The 17967-nt window shown below is 46.9% G+C and overlaps 1 protein-coding gene across 1 annotated transcript in view; it reads left to right on the top strand.

Moving 5' to 3' along the window:
• The window catches only part of LOC139550115 (band 4.1-like protein 3), an 82713-nt gene that overhangs the window by 32969 nt on the left and 31777 nt on the right, over nucleotides 1–17967 (top strand). Inside the window, exons 9-14 of the mRNA XM_071360756.1 lie at nucleotides 9064–9216; nucleotides 10192–10289; nucleotides 10432–10607; nucleotides 12082–12272; nucleotides 13748–13801; nucleotides 14875–14913. Of these exons, the coding sequence (XP_071216857.1) occupies nucleotides 9064–9216; nucleotides 10192–10289; nucleotides 10432–10607; nucleotides 12082–12272; nucleotides 13748–13801; nucleotides 14875–14913 (711 nt within the window). The remainder of the gene's footprint in view (nucleotides 1–9063; nucleotides 9217–10191; nucleotides 10290–10431; nucleotides 10608–12081; nucleotides 12273–13747; nucleotides 13802–14874; nucleotides 14914–17967) is intronic.

Raw genomic sequence — 17967 nt, 5'->3', positions numbered from 1 at the left:
GACAAATCTCCTCTTGGAGATGGGAGAACCTTCCAGAAGGACAACCATCTCTGCAGCACTCCACCAATCAGGCCTTTATAGTAGAGTGGCCAGACGGAAGTCACTCCTCAGTAAAAGGCACATGACAGCCCGCTTGGAGTTTTTCAAAAGGATTTTCAGACCATGAGAAACAAGATTCTCTGGTCTGATGAAACTAAGATTGAACTCTTTGGTCTGAATGCCAAGCGTCACGTCTGGAGGAAACTAGACAACTGACTGTCCAATGACATGACCTCTAGCTGGGCTGACAACTGACCGTCCAATGACATGACCTCTAGCTGGGCTGACAACTGACCGTCCAATGACATGACCTCTAGCTGGGCTGACAACTGACCGTCCAATGACATGACCTCTAGCTGGGCTGACAACTGACCGTCCAATGACATGACCTCTAGCTGGGCTGACAACTGACTGTCCAATGACATGACCTCTAGCCGGGCTGACAACTGACCGTCCAATGACATGACCTCTAGCTGGGCTGACAACTGACCGTCCAATGACATGACCTCTAGCTGGGCTGACAACTGACCGTCCAATGACATGACCTCTAGCTGGGCTGACAACTGACCGTCCAATGACATGACCTCTAGCTGGGCTGACAACTGACTGTCCACTGTCTTTCTGCTTCTCACCATGAGCCTTAGCCCTGTTAGTTAGCTCCACTGACTCCCGTGTGGCTTTGCCTTGGCTTGGAATGCCCTGAGGAGATTCTGTAGTATAATCCCCTCTGTTTTAATTATGTGTTTGATTTTATTAATCTCATTGGGCAGACATACAGATGGAGAGAGACAGACAGAGAGACAGACAGACACAGACAGACAGACAGACAGACAGACAGACAGACAGACAGACAGACAGACAGACAGACAGACAGACAGACAGACAGACGAAGAGAGAGAGAGACAGACAGACAGATGAAGAGAGAGACAGACATACAGACAGATGAAGAGAGAGACAGACAGACAGACGAAGAGAGAGACAGACAGACTGATGAAGAGAGAGACAGACATAGAGATGAAGAGAGAGACAGACATACTGATGAAGAGAGAGACAGGCAGACAGATCAAGAGACAGACAGATGAAGAGAGAGACAGACAGACAGATCAAGAGACAGCCATACTGATGAAGAGAGAGACAGACAGACAGATCAAGAGACAGACGGACAGACAGACAGATGAAGAGAGAGACAGACAGACAGATCAAGAGACAGACAGACAGATGAGACAGACAGACAGACAGACAGACAGACAGACAGACAGACAGACAGACAGACAGACAGACAGACAGACAGACAGACAGACAGACAACACTACAAATTGGAGCCGTCACTCTCGATCCCGATGGCAGATACTGTCTGTTATCACGAGCACTCTGACCAGTGAAATGATCCCGTCTAGTTGTGTCTGTTATCACAAGCACTCTGACCAGTGAAATGATCCCGTCTAGTTGTGTCTGTTATCACAAGCACTCTGACCAGTGAAATGATCCTGTCTAGTTGTGTCTGTTATCACAAGCACTCTGACCAGTGAAATGATCCTGTCTAGTTGTGTCTGTTATCACGAGCACTCTGACCAGTGAAATGATCCCGTCTAGTTGTGTCTGTTATCAAAAGCACTCTGACCAGTGAAATTATCCTGTCTAGTTGTGTCTGTTATCACGAGCACTCTGACCAGTGAAATGATCCCGTCTAGTTGTGTCTGTTATCACGAGTACTCTGACCAGTGAAATGATCCTGTCTAGTTGTGTCTGTTATCACGAGCACTCTGACCAGTGAAATGATCCTGTCTAGTTGTGTCTGTTATCACAAGCACTCTGACCAGTGAAATTATCCTGTCTAGTTGTGTCTGTTATCACGAGCACTCTGACCAGTGAAATGATCCCGTCTAGTTGTGTCTGTTATCACGAGCACTCTGACCAGTGAAATGATCCCGTCTAGTTGTGTCTGTTATCACAAGCACTCTGACCAGTGAAATGATCCCGTCTAGTTGTGTCTGTTATCACAAGCACTCTGACCAGTGAAATGATCCCGTCTAGTTGTGTCTGTTATCACAAGCACTCTGACCAGTGAAATGATCCTGTCTAGTTGTGTCTGTTATCACGAGCACTCTGACCAGTGAAATGATCCCGTCTAGTTGTGTCTGTTATCACAAGCACTCTGACCAGTGAAATGATCCTGTCTAGTTGTGTCTGTTATCACGAGCACTCTGACCAGTGAAATGATCCTGTCTAGTTGTGTCTGTTATCACGAGCACTCTGACCAGTGAAATGATCCCGTCTAGTTGTGTCTGTTATCACAAGCACTCTGACCAGTGAAATGATCCTGTCTAGGTGTGTCTGTTATCACGAGCACTCTGACCAGTGAAATGATCCCGTCTAGTTGTGTCTGTTATCACGATCACTCTGACCAGTGAAATGATCCTGTCTAGTTGTGTCTGTTATCACGAGCACTCTGACCAGTGAAATGATCCCGTCTAGTTGTGTCTGTTATCACGAGCACTCTGGCCAGTGAAATGATCCCGTCTAGTTGTGTCTGTTATCACGAGCACTCTGACCAGTGAAATGATCCCGTCTAGTTGTGTCTGTTATCACGAGCACTCTGACCAGTGAAATGATCCCGTCTAGTTGAGACGGATATACTGGGTGATAGACCATCGTCCCTTCAAAGAGCCAACTAATGAGGAATGAGGTGGCCTAGTTGGTACAGTAGGAAGCCTGTCTCTCCTCTCATTCAACCACCTGGCTAGTTGGTAGGAAACCTGTCTCTCCTCTCATTAAACCACCTGGCTAGTTGGTAGGAAACCTGTGTCTCCTCTCATTAAACCACCTGGCTAGTTGGTAGGAAACCTGTCTCTCCTCTCATTAAACCACCTGGCTAGTTGGTAGGAAACCTGTCTCTCCTCTCATTAAACCACCTGGCTAGTTGGTAGGAAACCTGTCTCTCCTCTCATTAAACCACCTGGCTAGTTGGTAGGAAACCTGTCTCTCCTCTCATTAAACCACCTGGCTAGTCAGTAGGAAACCTGTCTCTCCTCTTATTAAACCACCTGGCTAGTAGGTAGGAAACCTGTCTCTCCTCTCATTAAACCACCTGGCTAGTTGGTAGGAAACCTGTCTCTCCTCTTATTAAACCACCTGGCTAGTTGGTAGAAAACCTGTCTCTCCTCTCATTAAACCATCTGGCTAGTTGGTAGGAAACCTGTCTCTCCTCTCATTAAACCACCTGGCTAGTTGGTAGAAAACCTGTCTCTCCTCTCATTAAACCACCTGGCTAGTTGGTAGGAAACCTGTCTCTCCTCTCATTAAACCACCTGGCTAGTTGGTAGGAAACCTGTCTCTCTTCTCATTAAACCACCTGGCTAGTTGGTAGGAAGGGTGTCTCTCCTCTCATTAAACCACCTGGCTAGTTGGTAGGAAACCTGTCTCTCCTCTCATTAAACCATCTGGCTAGTTGGTAGGAAACCTGTCTCTCCTCTCATTAAACCACCTGGCTAGTCAGTAGGAAACCTGTCTCTCCTCTTATTAAACCACCTGGCTAGTAGGTAGGAAACCTGTCTCTCCTCTCATTAAACCACCTGGCTAGTTGGTAGGAAACCTGTCTCTCCTCTTATTAAACCACCTGGCTAGTTGGTAGAAAACCTGTCTCTCCTCTCATTAAACCATCTGGCTAGTTGGTAGGAAACCTGTCTCTCCTCTCATTAAACCACCTGGCTAGTTGGTAGGAAGGGTGTCTCTCCTCTCATTAAACCACCTGGCTAGTTGGTAGGAAACCTGTCTCTCCTCTCATTAAACCACCTGGCTAGTTGGTAGGAAACCTGTCTCTCCTCTCATTAAACCACCTGGCTAGTTGGTAGGAAGCCTGTCTCTCCTCTCATTAAACCACCTGGCTAGTTGGTAGGAAGGGTGTCTCTCCTCTCATTAAACCACCTGGCTAGTTGGTAGGAAACCTGTCTCTCCTCTCATTAAACCACCTGGCTAGTTGGTAGGAAACCTGTCTCTCCTCTCATTAAACCACCTGGCTAGTTGGTAGGAAGCCTGTCTCTCCTCTCATTAAACCACCTGGCTAGTTGGTAGGAAGGGTGTCTCTCCTCTCATTAAACCACCTGGCTAGTTGGTAGGAAACCTGTCTCTCCTCTCATTAAACCACCTGGCTAGTTGGTAGGAAACCTGTCTCTCCTCTCATTAAAACACCTGGCTAGTTGGTAGGAAACCTGTCTCTCCTCTCATTAAACCACCTGGCTAGTTGGTAGGAAACCTGTCTCTCCTCTTATTAAACCACCTGGCTAGTTGGTAGGAAACCTGTCTCTCCTCTCATTAAACCACCTGGCTAGTCAGTAGGAAACCTGTCTCTCCTCTCATTAAACCACCTGGCTAGTTGGTAGGAAACCTGTCTCTCCTCTCATTAAACCACCTGGCTAGTCAGTAGGAAACCTGTCTCTCCTCTTATTAAACCACCTGGCTAGTAGGTAGGAAACCTGTCTCTCCTCTCATTAAACCACCTGGCTAGTTGGTAGGAAACCTGTCTCTCCTCTTATTAAACCACCTGGCTAGTTGGTAGAAAACCTGTCTCTCCTCTCATTAAACCATCTGGCTAGTTGGTAGGAAACCTGTCTCTCCTCTCATTAAACCACCTGGCTAGTTGGTAGGAAACCTGTCTCTCCTCTCATTAAACCACCTGGCTAGTTGGTAGAAAACCTGTCTCTCCTCTCATTAAACCACCTGGCTAGTTGGTAGGAAACCTGTCTCTCCTCTCATTAAACCACCTGGCTAGTTGGTAGGAAACCTGTCTCTCCTCTCATTAAACCACCTGGCTAGTTGGTAGGAAGGGTGTCTCTCCTCTCATTAAACCACCTGGCTAGTTGGTAGGAAACCTGTCTCTCCTCTCATTAAACCATCTGGCTAGTTGGTAGGAAACCTGTCTCTCCTCTCATTAAACCACCTGGCTAGTCAGTAGGAAACCTGTCTCTCCTCTTATTAAACCACCTGGCTAGTAGGTAGGAAACCTGTCTCTCCTCTCATTAAACCACCTGGCTAGTTGGTAGGAAACCTGTCTCTCCTCTTATTAAACCACCTGGCTAGTTGGTAGAAAACCTGTCTCTCCTCTCATTAAACCATTTGGCTAGTTGGTAGGAAACCTGTCTCTCCTCTCATTAAACCACCTGGCTAGTTGGTAGGAAGGGTGTCTCTCCTCTCATTAAACCACCTGGCTAGTTGGTAGGAAACCTGTCTCTCCTCTCATTAAACCACCTGGCTAGTTGGTAGGAAACCTGTCTCTCCTCTCATTAAACCACCTGGCTAGTTGGTAGGAAGCCTGTCTCTCCTCTCATTAAACCACCTGGCTAGTTGGTAGGAAGGGTGTCTCTCCTCTCATTAAACCACCTGGCTAGTTGGTAGGAAACCTGTCTCTCCTCTCATTAAACCACCTGGCTAGTTGGTAGGAAACCTGTCTCTCCTCTCATTAAACCACCTGGCTAGTTGGTAGGAAGCCTGTCTCTCCTCTCATTAAACCACCTGGCTAGTTGGTAGGAAGGGTGTCTCTCCTCTCATTAAACCACCTGGCTAGTTGGTAGGAAACCTGTCTCTCCTCTCATTAAACCACCTGGCTAGTTGGTAGGAAACCTGTCTCTCCTCTCATTAAAACACCTGGCTAGTTGGTAGGAAACCTGTCTCTCCTCTCATTAAACCACCTGGCTAGTTGGTAGGAAACCTGTCTCTCCTCTTATTAAACCACCTGGCTAGTTGGTAGGAAACCTGTCTCTCCTCTCATTAAACCACCTGGCTAGTCAGTAGGAAACCTGTCTCTCCTCTCATTAAACCACCTGGCTAGTTGGTAGGAAACATGTCTCTCCTCTCATTAAATCACCTGGCTAGTTGGTAGGAAACCTGTCTCTCCTCTCATTAAACCACCTGGCTAGTTGGTAGGAAACCTGTCTCTCCTCTTATTAAACCACCTGGCTAGTTGGTAGGAAACCTGTCTCTCCTCTCATTAAACCACCTGGCTAGTCAGTAGGAAACCTGTCTCTCCTCTCATTAAACCACCTGGCTAGTTGGTAGGAAACATGTCTCTCCTCTCATTAAATCACCTGGCTAGTTGGTAGGAAACCTGTCTCTCCTCTCATTAAACCACCTGGCTAGTTGGTAGGAAACCTGTCTCTCCTCTCATTAAACCACCTGGCTAGTTGGTAGGAAACCTGTCTCTCCTCTTATTAAACCACCTGGCTAGTTGGTAGGAAACCTGTCTCTCCTCTCATTAAACCACCTGGCTAGTCAGTAGGAAACCTGTCTCTCCTCTCATTAAACCACCTGGCTAGTTGGTAGGAAACCTGTCTCTCCTCTCATTAAACCACCTGGCTAGTTGGTAGGAAACCTGTCTCTCCTCTTATTAAACCACCTGGCTAGTTGGTAGGAAACCTGTCTCTCCTCTCATTAAACCACCTGGCTAGTCAGTAGGAAACCTGTCTCTCCTCTCATTCAACCACCTGGCTAGTTGGTAGTAAACCTGTCTCTCCTCTCATTAAACCACCTGGCTAGTTGGTAGGAAACCTGTGTCTCCTCTCATTAAACCACCTGGCTAGTTGGTAGGAAACCTGTCTCTCCTCTCATTAAACCACCTGGCTAGTTGGTAGGAAACCTGTCTCTCCTCTCATTAAACCACCTGGCTAGTTGGTAGGAAACCTGTCTCTCCTCTCATTAAACCACCTGGCTAGTTGGTAGGAAACCTGTCTCTCCTCTCATTAAACCACCTGGCTAGTCAGTAGGAAACCTGTCTCTCCTCTTATTAAACCACCTGGCTAGTAGGTAGGAAACCTGTCTCTCCTCTCATTAAACCACCTGGCTAGTTGGTAGGAAACCTGTCTCTCCTCTTATTAAACCACCTGGCTAGTTGGTAGAAAACCTGTCTCTCCTCTCATTAAACCATCTGGCTAGTTGGTAGGAAACCTGTCTCTCCTCTCATTAAACCACCTGGCTAGTTGGTAGGAAACCTGTCTCTCCTCTCATTAAACCACCTGGCTAGTTGGTAGAAAACCTGTCTCTCCTCTCATTAAACCACCTGGCTAGTTGGTAGGAAACCTGTCTCTCCTCTCATTAAACCACCTGGCTAGTTGGTAGGAAACCTGTCTCTCCTCTCATTAAACCACCTGGCTAGTTGGTAGGAAGGGTGTCTCTCCTCTCATTAAACCACCTGGCTAGTTGGTAGGAAACCTGTCTCTCCTCTCATTAAACCATCTGGCTAGTTGGTAGGAAACCTGTCTCTCCTCTCATTAAACCACCTGGCTAGTCAGTAGGAAACCTGTCTCTCCTCTTATTAAACCACCTGGCTAGTAGGTAGGAAACCTGTCTCTCCTCTCATTAAACCACCTGGCTAGTTGGTAGGAAACCTGTCTCTCCTCTTATTAAACCACCTGGCTAGTTGGTAGAAAACCTGTCTCTCCTCTCATTAAACCATCTGGCTAGTTGGTAGGAAACCTGTCTCTCCTCTCATTAAACCACCTGGCTAGTTGGTAGGAAGGGTCTCTCCTCTCATTAAACCACCTGGCTAGTTGGTAGGAAACCTGTCTCTCCTCTCATTAAACCACCTGGCTAGTTGGTAGGAAACCTGTCTCTCCTCTCATTAAACCACCTGGCTAGTTGGTAGGAAGCCTGTCTCTCCTCTCATTAAACCACCTGGCTAGTTGGTAGGAAGGGTGTCTCTCCTCTCATTAAACCACCTGGCTAGTTGGTAGGAAACCTGTCTCTCCTCTCATTAAACCACCTGGCTAGTTGGTAGGAAACCTGTCTCTCCTCTCATTAAACCACCTGGCTAGTTGGTAGGAAGCCTGTCTCTCCTCTCATTAAACCACCTGGCTAGTTGGTAGGAAGGGTGTCTCTCCTCTCATTAAACCACCTGGCTAGTTGGTAGGAAACCTGTCTCTCCTCTCATTAAACCACCTGGCTAGTTGGTAGGAAACCTGTCTCTCCTCTCATTAAAACACCTGGCTAGTTGGTAGGAAACCTGTCTCTCCTCTCATTAAACCACCTGGCTAGTTGGTAGGAAACCTGTCTCTCCTCTTATTAAACCACCTGGCTAGTTGGTAGGAAACCTGTCTCTCCTCTCATTAAACCACCTGGCTAGTCAGTAGGAAACCTGTCTCTCCTCTCATTAAACCACCTGGCTAGTTGGTAGGAAACATGTCTCTCCTCTCATTAAATCACCTGGCTAGTTGGTAGGAAACCTGTCTCTCCTCTCATTAAACCACCTGGCTAGTTGGTAGGAAACCTGTCTCTCCTCTTATTAAACCACCTGGCTAGTTGGTAGGAAACCTGTCTCTCCTCTCATTAAACCACCTGGCTAGTCAGTAGGAAACCTGTCTCTCCTCTCATTAAACCACCTGGCTAGTTGGTAGGAAACATGTCTCTCCTCTCATTAAATCACCTGGCTAGTTGGTAGGAAACCTGTCTCTCCTCTCATTAAACCACCTGGCTAGTTGGTAGGAAACCTGTCTCTCCTCTCATTAAACCACCTGGCTAGTTGGTAGGAAACCTGTCTCTCCTCTTATTAAACCACTCTGTAGAGTCTAAGAGAAGAATCACTGTCTTCTGTATAATTAATATCTTCACCATTATCAAACGGATTTTTCAATGTCTCTTTATTTTTACCCATCTACCAATAGTTGCCCTTCTTTGCGAGGCATTGGATACAGGTTACAGAGATGAGGTAGTCATTCAAAAATCACGTTAAACACTATTATTGCACACACAATGAGTCCATGCAACTTATTATGTGACTTGTTAAGCACATTTTTACTCATCAACGTATTTAGGCTCGACATAACAAAGGGTTTGAATATCTATTTTCTTCAGCTTTTTATTTGTAAATAACTTGTAAACGTTTCTAGGACAGTGTAGGACAGTGACAAAAAAAAATCAAAATTTAATCCATTTGAAATTCATGGCTGTAACAAGAAGAACATGTAGTATCAGTCAAAGGCGTGTGAATACTTTCTGAAAGCACTGTAATGTGTTGTATAATATACATCTAATGTATAGGACTCTGAAGGCGTAGAGATCATGCTAGGAGTGTGCTCCAGTGGTCTCCTCATCTATAGAGACCGACTGAGAATCAACCGCTTCGCCTGGCCCACGGTCCTGAAGATCTCCTACAAGAGAGACAACTTCTACATCAAGATACGCCCCGGAGAGGTAAACACACCAACAACAACAACAGATCTGTCAGGGCTAGGAGTTTTCCTGACCATGTGAACTGACCAGGTAAAACTCTGGGACCAGTTTTACCACGGCCCACCTATTCATGAAAATGTTTTCTGTTTGTCTTAAGACTGGAATCACTTCTGATATGGTTACCACCTCTCTCTCTCTCTCTCTCTCTCTCTCTCTCTCTCTCTCTCTCTCTCTCTCTCTCTCTCTCTCTCTCTCTCTCTCTCTCTCTCTCTCTCTCTCTCTCTCTCTCTCTCTCTCTCTCTCTCTCTCTCTCTCTCTCTCTCTCTCTCTCTCTCTCTCTCTCTCTCTGTGTCTCTCTCGCTCTCTCTCGCTCTGTGTCTCTCTCGCTCTCTCTCGCTTTCTCTCGCTCTGTGTCTCTCTCGCTCTCTCTCGCTTTCTCTCTATCTCTGTCTCTGTCTCTGTCTCTGTCTCTCTCTCTCTCTCTCTCTCTCTCTCTCTCTCTCTCTCTCTCTCTCTCTCTCTCTCTCTCTCTCTCTCTCTCTCTCTCTCTCTCTCGCTCTCTCTCTCGCTCTCTCTGTCTCTGTCTCTCGCTCTCGCTCTCTCGCTCTCTCATTCTATCTCTCTCTCTCTCTCCTTCTATCTCTCTCCTCTCTATCCTCTCTCTCTCTCTCTCTCTCTCTCGCTCTCGCTCTCTCCGTCCATCTCTCTCTCGCTCTCTCTCCGTCCATCTCTCTCTCTCTCCCCTCTCTCTCTCTCTCCTTTCTCCTCTCTCCTTCTATCTCTCTCTCTTCTCTCTCTCTCTCTCTCTCTCTCTCTCTCTCTCTCTCTCTCTCTCTCTCTCTCTCTCTCTCCGTCCATCTCTCTCTATCTCTCCTCTCTCTCTCGCTCTCTCTCCGTCCATCTCTCTCTCTCTCCCCTCTCTCTCTCTCTCCTCTCTCCTTCTATCTCGCTCTATCTCCTCTCTCTCCGTCCATCTCTCTCTCTCCCCTCTTGCAGTATGAGCAGTTTGAGAGCATGATTGTCTTCAAGCTCCCTAACCACCGTGCAGCCAAGAGACTGTGGAAGACGTGTGTTGAGCAACACACATTCTTCAGGTAAGAGGTACGCCCAAGTGTTGTAGCATGTTCATTAGATAGAAAACGCACAAGCAGAAACATTATACGCACAAATCGTTAAGCGTCATTAATCATCAACATATGTTCTCAATGCCTTACTGTACTCTCCTCTCTCCTCCAGACTGGTGTCTCCAGAGGCCCCCCCTAAGAAGTTCCCAGGTCTCGGTTCTAAGTACCGCTACAGCGGTAGAACCCAGGCTCAGACCCGGAGAGTCTCCTCTCAGATCATCAGGGCCTCGCCCTTCTTCGAACGCTCCTCCTCCAAACGCTACTCCATGTCACGTAGTCTCGACGGAGGTAGGGACTCATCCACTGTGTTACCCTCCTAAATCACTCCCTACCCCTTCCCAACGGAGGTAGGGACTCATCTACTGTGTTACCCTCCTAAATCACTCCCTACCCCTTCCCAATGAGGTAGGGACTCATCCATTGTGTTACCCTCCTAAATCACTCCCTACCCCTTCCCAATGAGGTAGGGACTCATTTATTGTGTTACCCTCCTAAATCACACCCTACCCCTGTCCAACGGAGATAGGGACTCATTTATTGTGTCACCCTCCTAAATCACACCCTACCCCTTCCCAATGAGGTAGGGACTCATCCATTGTGTTACCCTCCTAAATCACTCCCTACCCCTTCCCAATGAGGTAGGGACTCATTTATTGTGTTACCCTCCTAAATCACTCCCTACCCCTGTCCAACGGAGATAGGGACTCATCCATTGTGTTACCCTCCTAAATCACTCCCTACCCCTGTCCAACGGAGGTAGGGACTCATCCACTGTGTTACCCTCCTAAATCACTCCCTACCCCTGTCCAACGGAGATAGGGACTCATCCATTGTGTTACCCTCCTAAATCACTCCCTACCCCTTCCCAACGGAGGTAGAGACTCATCCATTGTGTTACCCTCCTAAATCACTCCCTACCCCTGTCCAACGGAGATAGGGACTCATTTATTGTGTTACCCTCCTAAATCACTCCCTACCCCTGTCCAACAGAGATAGGGACTCATCCATTGTGTTACCCTCCTAAATCACTCCCTACCCCTGTCCAACGGAGGTAGGGACTCATCCACTGTGTTACCCTCCTAAATCACTCCCTACCCCTGTCCAACGGAGATAGGGACTCATCCATTGTGTTACCCTCCTAAATCACTCCCTACCCCTTCCCAATGAGGTAGGGACTCATCCATTGTGTTACCCTCCTAAATCACTCCCTACCCCTTCCCAATGAGGTAGGGACTCATCCATTGTGTTACCCTCCTAAATCACTCCCTACCCCTTCCCAATGAGGTAGAGACTCATCCATTGTGTTACCCTCCTAAATCACTCCCTACCCCTTCCCAACGGAGATAGGGACTCATCCACTGTGCTACACTCCTAAATCACTCCCTACCCCTGTCCAACGGAGATAGGGACTCATCCACTGTGTTACCCTCCTAAATCACCCTACCCCTGTCCAACGGAGGTAGGGACTCATCCACTGTGTTACCCTCCTAAATCACTTCCTACCCCTGTCCAACGGAGGTAGGGACTCATCCATTGTGTTACCCTCCTAAATCACTCCCTACCCCTGTCCAACGGAGACAGGAGCTATAAGAGTCTATAAGCAGTGTAGTGATGGATGTTCCTCTTTAAAGACCTGTAAACATCAGTCCGAGGTGACGGGGTTAAGGACTACTCAGGACCGGGCTTTTTAACACCCAGAATACCTCATCTCAATCTTCAAATCACACATCTTGAATGTAAATGTCACCGTCCCTCTTCCCAGTGCCCATAACAGAGAACCACCACACCCTGATGACGAGGGAAGCTACACCAGCCAAAGCTGTCGCCACGGGAGACCTGATCGCCACGGTAATAACCCCAGAGAAGAAGGCTGAGGGAGAGGCGGAGCAGACCAACGCCGACGAGACGTCGGATCACAACGTCATCTCAACCTCGCTCAGACATGACAACAAGGTAGATTGTCTTCCTCTTCCTCATATTAGCCAACTCTTCTGACCCCTTCCGCTCTGAGATCTCCCTCCCCTCCTCCCCCGTGACCTCCACTAAGGTCCGTCGGCAGCGCAGGGAGAACGCGTCCCGTAAAACGCTGTGCGTCCGTCAGCCCGGCTAAATCCTCGGCGGGATGCCGCCGGCGCCTGGCCAAAGCGGACCGCGCCGCCGCCCTCCTAGAGGAGCAGGTGTTACTCCTGTCGGCCCGGAAACGGCGTCTAGAACAGCTGAAGGCCCACGGGAGGCGCGGCGGCACTCTGTTCACCTTCTCCCTGCACCTCCCCGACCTCTCCTCTTACCTAGACGAGGATGGCTACCTCACCTTCCCCGACATCACGGAGCTCACCTTCCTCCCTGAGAGCGTGTAACATTTCCGTCCCTCCTCCGTCGCCTTCTCTCATCCCCTGCTTCTTCTTCCTCTTCTTCTTTCTCCTGTCCGCGTCGTTCTCGGTGCCTTACGCCCTCACGCTGTCCTTCCCGCTGGCGCTGTGTCTGTGCTACCTGGAGCCCAAGGCGGCATCTCTCAGCGCCTCCATCGCTCAGGGCCTGCATCACCATGACAGTTGTTCAGAGGAAGAGGAAGCGGTGTTACCTACTATAGTAGGCCTTAAACCACTACTACATCAGTAACTCTACTATAGTAGGGCCTTAAACCACTACTACATCAGTAACTCTACTATAGTAGGGCCTTAAACCACTACTACATCAGTAACTCTACTATAGTAGGGCCTTAAACCACTACTACATCAGTAACTCTACTATAGTAGGGCCTTAAACCACTACTACATCAGTAACTCTACTATAGTAGGCCTTAAACCACTACTACATCAGTAACTCTACTATAGTAGGGCCTTAAACCACTACTACATCAGTAACTCTACTATAGTAGGGCCTTAAACCACTACTACATCAGTAACTCTACTATAGTAGGGCCTTAAACCACTACTACATCACTGTTCAACGTTAACGGTTTACACTTCCTCTGTCTGTTCAACGTTAACGGTTTACACTTCCTCTGTCTGTTCAACGTTAACGGTTTATATTTCTTCTGTCTGTTCAACGTTAACGGTTTACACTTCCTCTGTCTGTTCAACGTTAACGGTTTACATTTCCTCTGTCTGTTCAACGTTAACGGTTTACATTTCCTCTGTCTGTTCAACGTTAACGGTTTACACTTCCTCTGTCTGTTTACAAATTATTCTTGCTTATCTCTTCATTTTTTGCCTAGGTTTATCTTTGTAGTTTTTTGTAATGCTTATATAGCGACCTCTATGTATTTCCCAATGCATCCAACCGCTCTCTCCGTTTTATGATTGTGATTTGTCACTGTTAAGGAGGAATATTCAACGTTAACGTGTCCAAAGTTTGAACTGGTTCTGTCTCTCTCTCTCCCTGCTTGCTGATCGGGAACGGTTCCTCTGTCTGGTTTAAAATAACAGACGGACAGCGAGCAAACTGACTTTGACTTGGACGGGGAAACCACGGCCTCTGAGGTTAGTAGGTATATCCAGGAGAAGATCCCAGTCTGGAGTCTAGAAGCATGAAACCACGGCCTCTGAGGTTAGTAGGTATATCCAGGAGAAGATCCCAGTCTGGAGTCTAGAAGCATGAAACCACGGCCTCTGAGGTTAGTAGGTATATCCAGGAGAAGATCCCAGTCTGGAGTCTAGAAGCATGAAACCACGGCCTCTGAGGTTAGTAGGTATATCCAGGAGAAGATCCCAGTCTGGAGTCTAGAAGCATGAAACCACGGCCTCTGAGGTTAGTAGGTATATCCAGGAGAAGATCCCAGTCTGGAGTCTAGAAGCATGAAACCACGGCCTCTGAGGTTAGTAGGTATATCCAGGAGAAGATCCCAGTCTGGAGTCTAGAAGCATGAAAGATTTCAGTCAACGGGGTCGTTGAGGAAGTGATGAGCTGATACTGAAGCTGCTAATTTCTTTTATTTACGATTATTTACAATTCTCTAGGGATGCGTGCTTTTCAGTATAGTGGATTAGTCTACTTTCTGCAAAGCAGCAGATATACATTGGGTTTAAGTCTGCATGTTGTTAATATATTTATGTGAAGGACATTCACTCAGAAAAGTATCTCAGGTTTCCTGATTCTGTACCTGTCTCTTTCCCTCCTTCCCTGTGTTGTGTCCTCCTTCCTTCCCTCTACTGTGTCCTTACCTCCCTCCTTCCCCTCACCTCCCTACCCTCACCTCCCTCCCTACCTCTCTACTGTGTCCTCACCTCCCTCCCTCTCTCTACTCTTTCCTCACCTCCCTCCCTCTCTCTACTGTGTCCTCCCTCACCTCCCTCCCTCTCTCTACTGTGTCCTCCCTCACCTCCCTCCCTCTCTCTACTCTTTCCTCATCTCCCTCCCTCTCTCTACTGTGTCCTCCCTCACCTCCCTCCCTACCTCTCTACTGTGTCCTCACCTCCCTCCCTCTCTCTACTCTGTCCTCATCTCCCTCCCTCACCTCCCTCCCTCTCTCTACTCTGTCCTCATGTCCCTCCCTCACGGCCCTCCCTCCCTCCCTTCCTCTCTCTGTTGTGTCGTTCTTTCCTTCTGCTGTCAGTCGGAGCCAGAGGATGATTACTCTGAAAAGAAGACACAGGTACTCTGTGTTTTATCGTCATGACCACCAGCTCAGTACTGCTGGGCAGAGCCAATAGATAGAGCCACGACATCTCTCTGCTTCATATAATGGACAATGAGCTCCTACGTCTTGTCCTGTCTAATCTAGCATGGCCTGCTGCTGCCACATATACATACTGTCACAACTGCTCAGAGTTTCAGTTAAACGACCGTTCAGTTTGATCTGCATACATCTACATGTTTGTGCTTGGCCACATCAAATCAAAATGTTATGAGTCACATTCGCGCCGAATACAACATACAACAATTTCACCTTACAGTGAAATGCTTACTTACGAGCCCCCAACCAATAATGCAGTTAAAAATAAGAAATAAAAGTAACAAGTAATCAAAGAGCTGCAGTAAATAACAATAGCGAGACTATATACAGGGGGGTACTGGTACAGAGTCAATGTGCGGGGGCACCGGTTAGTGTAATTGAGATAATATGTACATCTAGGTAGAGTTATTAAAGTGACTATGCATAGATGATAAACAGAGATTAGCAGTGGTGTAGAAGAGGGGGGAGCAATGCAATTAGTCTGGGTAGCCATTTGACTAGATGTTCAGGAGTCTTATGGCTTGAGGGGTAGAAGCTGTTTAGAAGCCTCTTGGACCTAGACTTGGCGCTCCGGTACTGCTTGCCGTGTGGTAGCAGAGAGAACAGTCTATGACTAGGGTGGTCGGAGAAAATTTTTAGGGCCTTCCTCTGACACCGCCTGGTGTAGAGGTCCCGGATGACAGGAAGCTCGGCCCCAGTGCCTTGCGGTCGGAGGCCGAGCGGTTGTCTATACCAGGCAGTGGCGCAACCAATCAGGATGCTTGGCCGCATCATGCATTATTCAATATGACGCTATCACATTTAATTTTCTGTTGGTGTAGTTTTGTTGAGGAATCAGGTTGCTTGTTTTATGTTGCCTTGTTGGCTGATATGTTGTGGTAACTAGGACGAGGTGATTCTGACGTGTTTTATGTTGCCTTGTTGGCTGATATGTTGTGGTAACTAGGACGAGGTGATTCTGACGTGTTTTATGTTGCCTTGTTGGCTGATATGTTGTGGTAACTAGGACGAGGTGATTCTGACGTGTTTTATGTAGCCTTGTTGGCTGATATGTTGTGGTAACTAGGGCGAGGTGATTCTGACGTGTTTTATGTAGCCTTGTTGGCTGATATGTTGTGGTAACTAGGGCGAGGTGATTCTGACGTGTTTTATGTTGCCTTGTTGGCTGATATGTTGTGATAACTAGGGCGAGGTGATTCTGACGTGTTTTATGTAGCCTTGTTGGCTGATATGTTGTGGTAACTAGGACGAGGTGATTCTGACGTGTTTTATGTTGCCTTGTTGGCTGATATGTTGTGGTAACTAGGACGAGGTGATTCTGACGTGTTTTATGTTGCCTTGTTGGCTGATATGTTGTGGTAACTAGGACGAGGTGATTCTGACGTGTTTTATGTTGCCTTGTTGGCTGATATGTTGTGGTAACTAGGACGAGGTGATTCTGACGTGTTTTATGTTGCCTTGTTGGCTGATATGTTGTGGTAACTAGGACGAGGTGATTCTGACGTGTTTTATGTAGCCTTGTTGGCTGATATGTTGTGGTAACTAGGACGAGGTGATTCTGACGTGTTTTATGTAGCCTTGTTGGCTGATATGTTGTGGTAACTAGGACGAGGTGATTCTGACGTGTTTTATGTTGCCTTGTTGGCTGATATGTTGTGGTAACTAGGGCGAGGTGATTCTGACGTGTTTTATGTAGCCTTGTTGGCTGATATGTTGTGGTAACTAGGGCGAGGTGATTCTGACGTGTTTTATGTTGCCTTGTTGGCTGATATGTTGTGGTAACTAGGACGAGGTGATTCTGACGTGTTTTATGTTGCCTTGTTGGCTGATATGTTGTGGTAACTAGGACGAGGTGATTCTGACGTGTTTTATGTAGCCTTGTTGGCTGATATGTTGTGGTAACTAGGGCGAGGTGATTCTGACGTGTTTTATGTAGCCTTGTTGGCTGATATGTTGTGGTAACTAGGACGAGGTGATTCTGACGTGTTTTATGTTGCCTTGTTGGCTGATATGTTGTGGTAACTAGGACGAGGTGATTCTGACCATTATTTTATCCACAGCCTGAAGAGGACATAACTCCCTACCCTCTATCTACTAAGTATAGGCCTGTTATAAAGCACCAGACACAAAATAATGTTGCTTATGGATCCCTGTCCCCTGTTGTTTTCCCAGTATAGTATCATGAGGCGAATTAAAGGAGATAACCTTTTTTTTTATCAAGCATAGTAATCTCATGTTTGAGGTCGGTGACAAACAAAACACATGAGGCATTTAGCATGATGTTCTGCTGCTGGGAAGAACAAAACAACACAACAAAATAATGTTCAATACATGAACTACTAGTTAGACTAGGTACTACTAGTTAGACTAGGTACTACTAGTTAGACTAGGTACTACTAGTTAGACTAGGTACTACTAGTTAGACTAAGTACTACTAGTTAGACTAGGTACTACTAGTTAGACTAGGTACTACTAGTTAGACTAAGTACTACTAGTTAGACTAGGTACTACTAGTTAGACTAGGTACTACTAGGTACTACTAGTTAGACTAGCTCCTACTAGGTACTACTAGTTAGACTAGGTACTACTAGTTAGACTAGGTACTACTAGTTAGACTAAGTACTACTAGTTAGACTAGGTACTACTAGTTAGACTAGATACTACTAGGTACTACTAGTTAGACTAGGTACTACTAGGTACTACTAGTTAGACTAAGAACTACTAGGTACTACTAGTTAGACTAGGTACTACTAGGTACTACTAGTTAGACTAGGTACTACTAGTTAGACTAGGTACTACTAGGTACTACTAGTTAGACTAGGTAATACTAGGTACTACTAGTTAGACTAGGTACTACTAGGTACTACTAGTTAGACTAGGTACTACTAGTTAGACTAGGTACTGCTAGGTACTACTAGTTAGACTAGCTCCTACTAGGTACTACTAGTTAGACTAGGTACTACTAGTTAGACT

This window comes from Salvelinus alpinus, chromosome 23 (genome assembly GCF_045679555.1).
Source record: "Salvelinus alpinus chromosome 23, SLU_Salpinus.1, whole genome shotgun sequence".
Taxonomy (NCBI): Eukaryota; Metazoa; Chordata; class Actinopteri; order Salmoniformes; family Salmonidae; genus Salvelinus; species Salvelinus alpinus.
The sequence above is the reverse complement of the archived record's forward strand: the minus strand, read 5'-3'. Positions and strand labels throughout refer to the sequence as shown.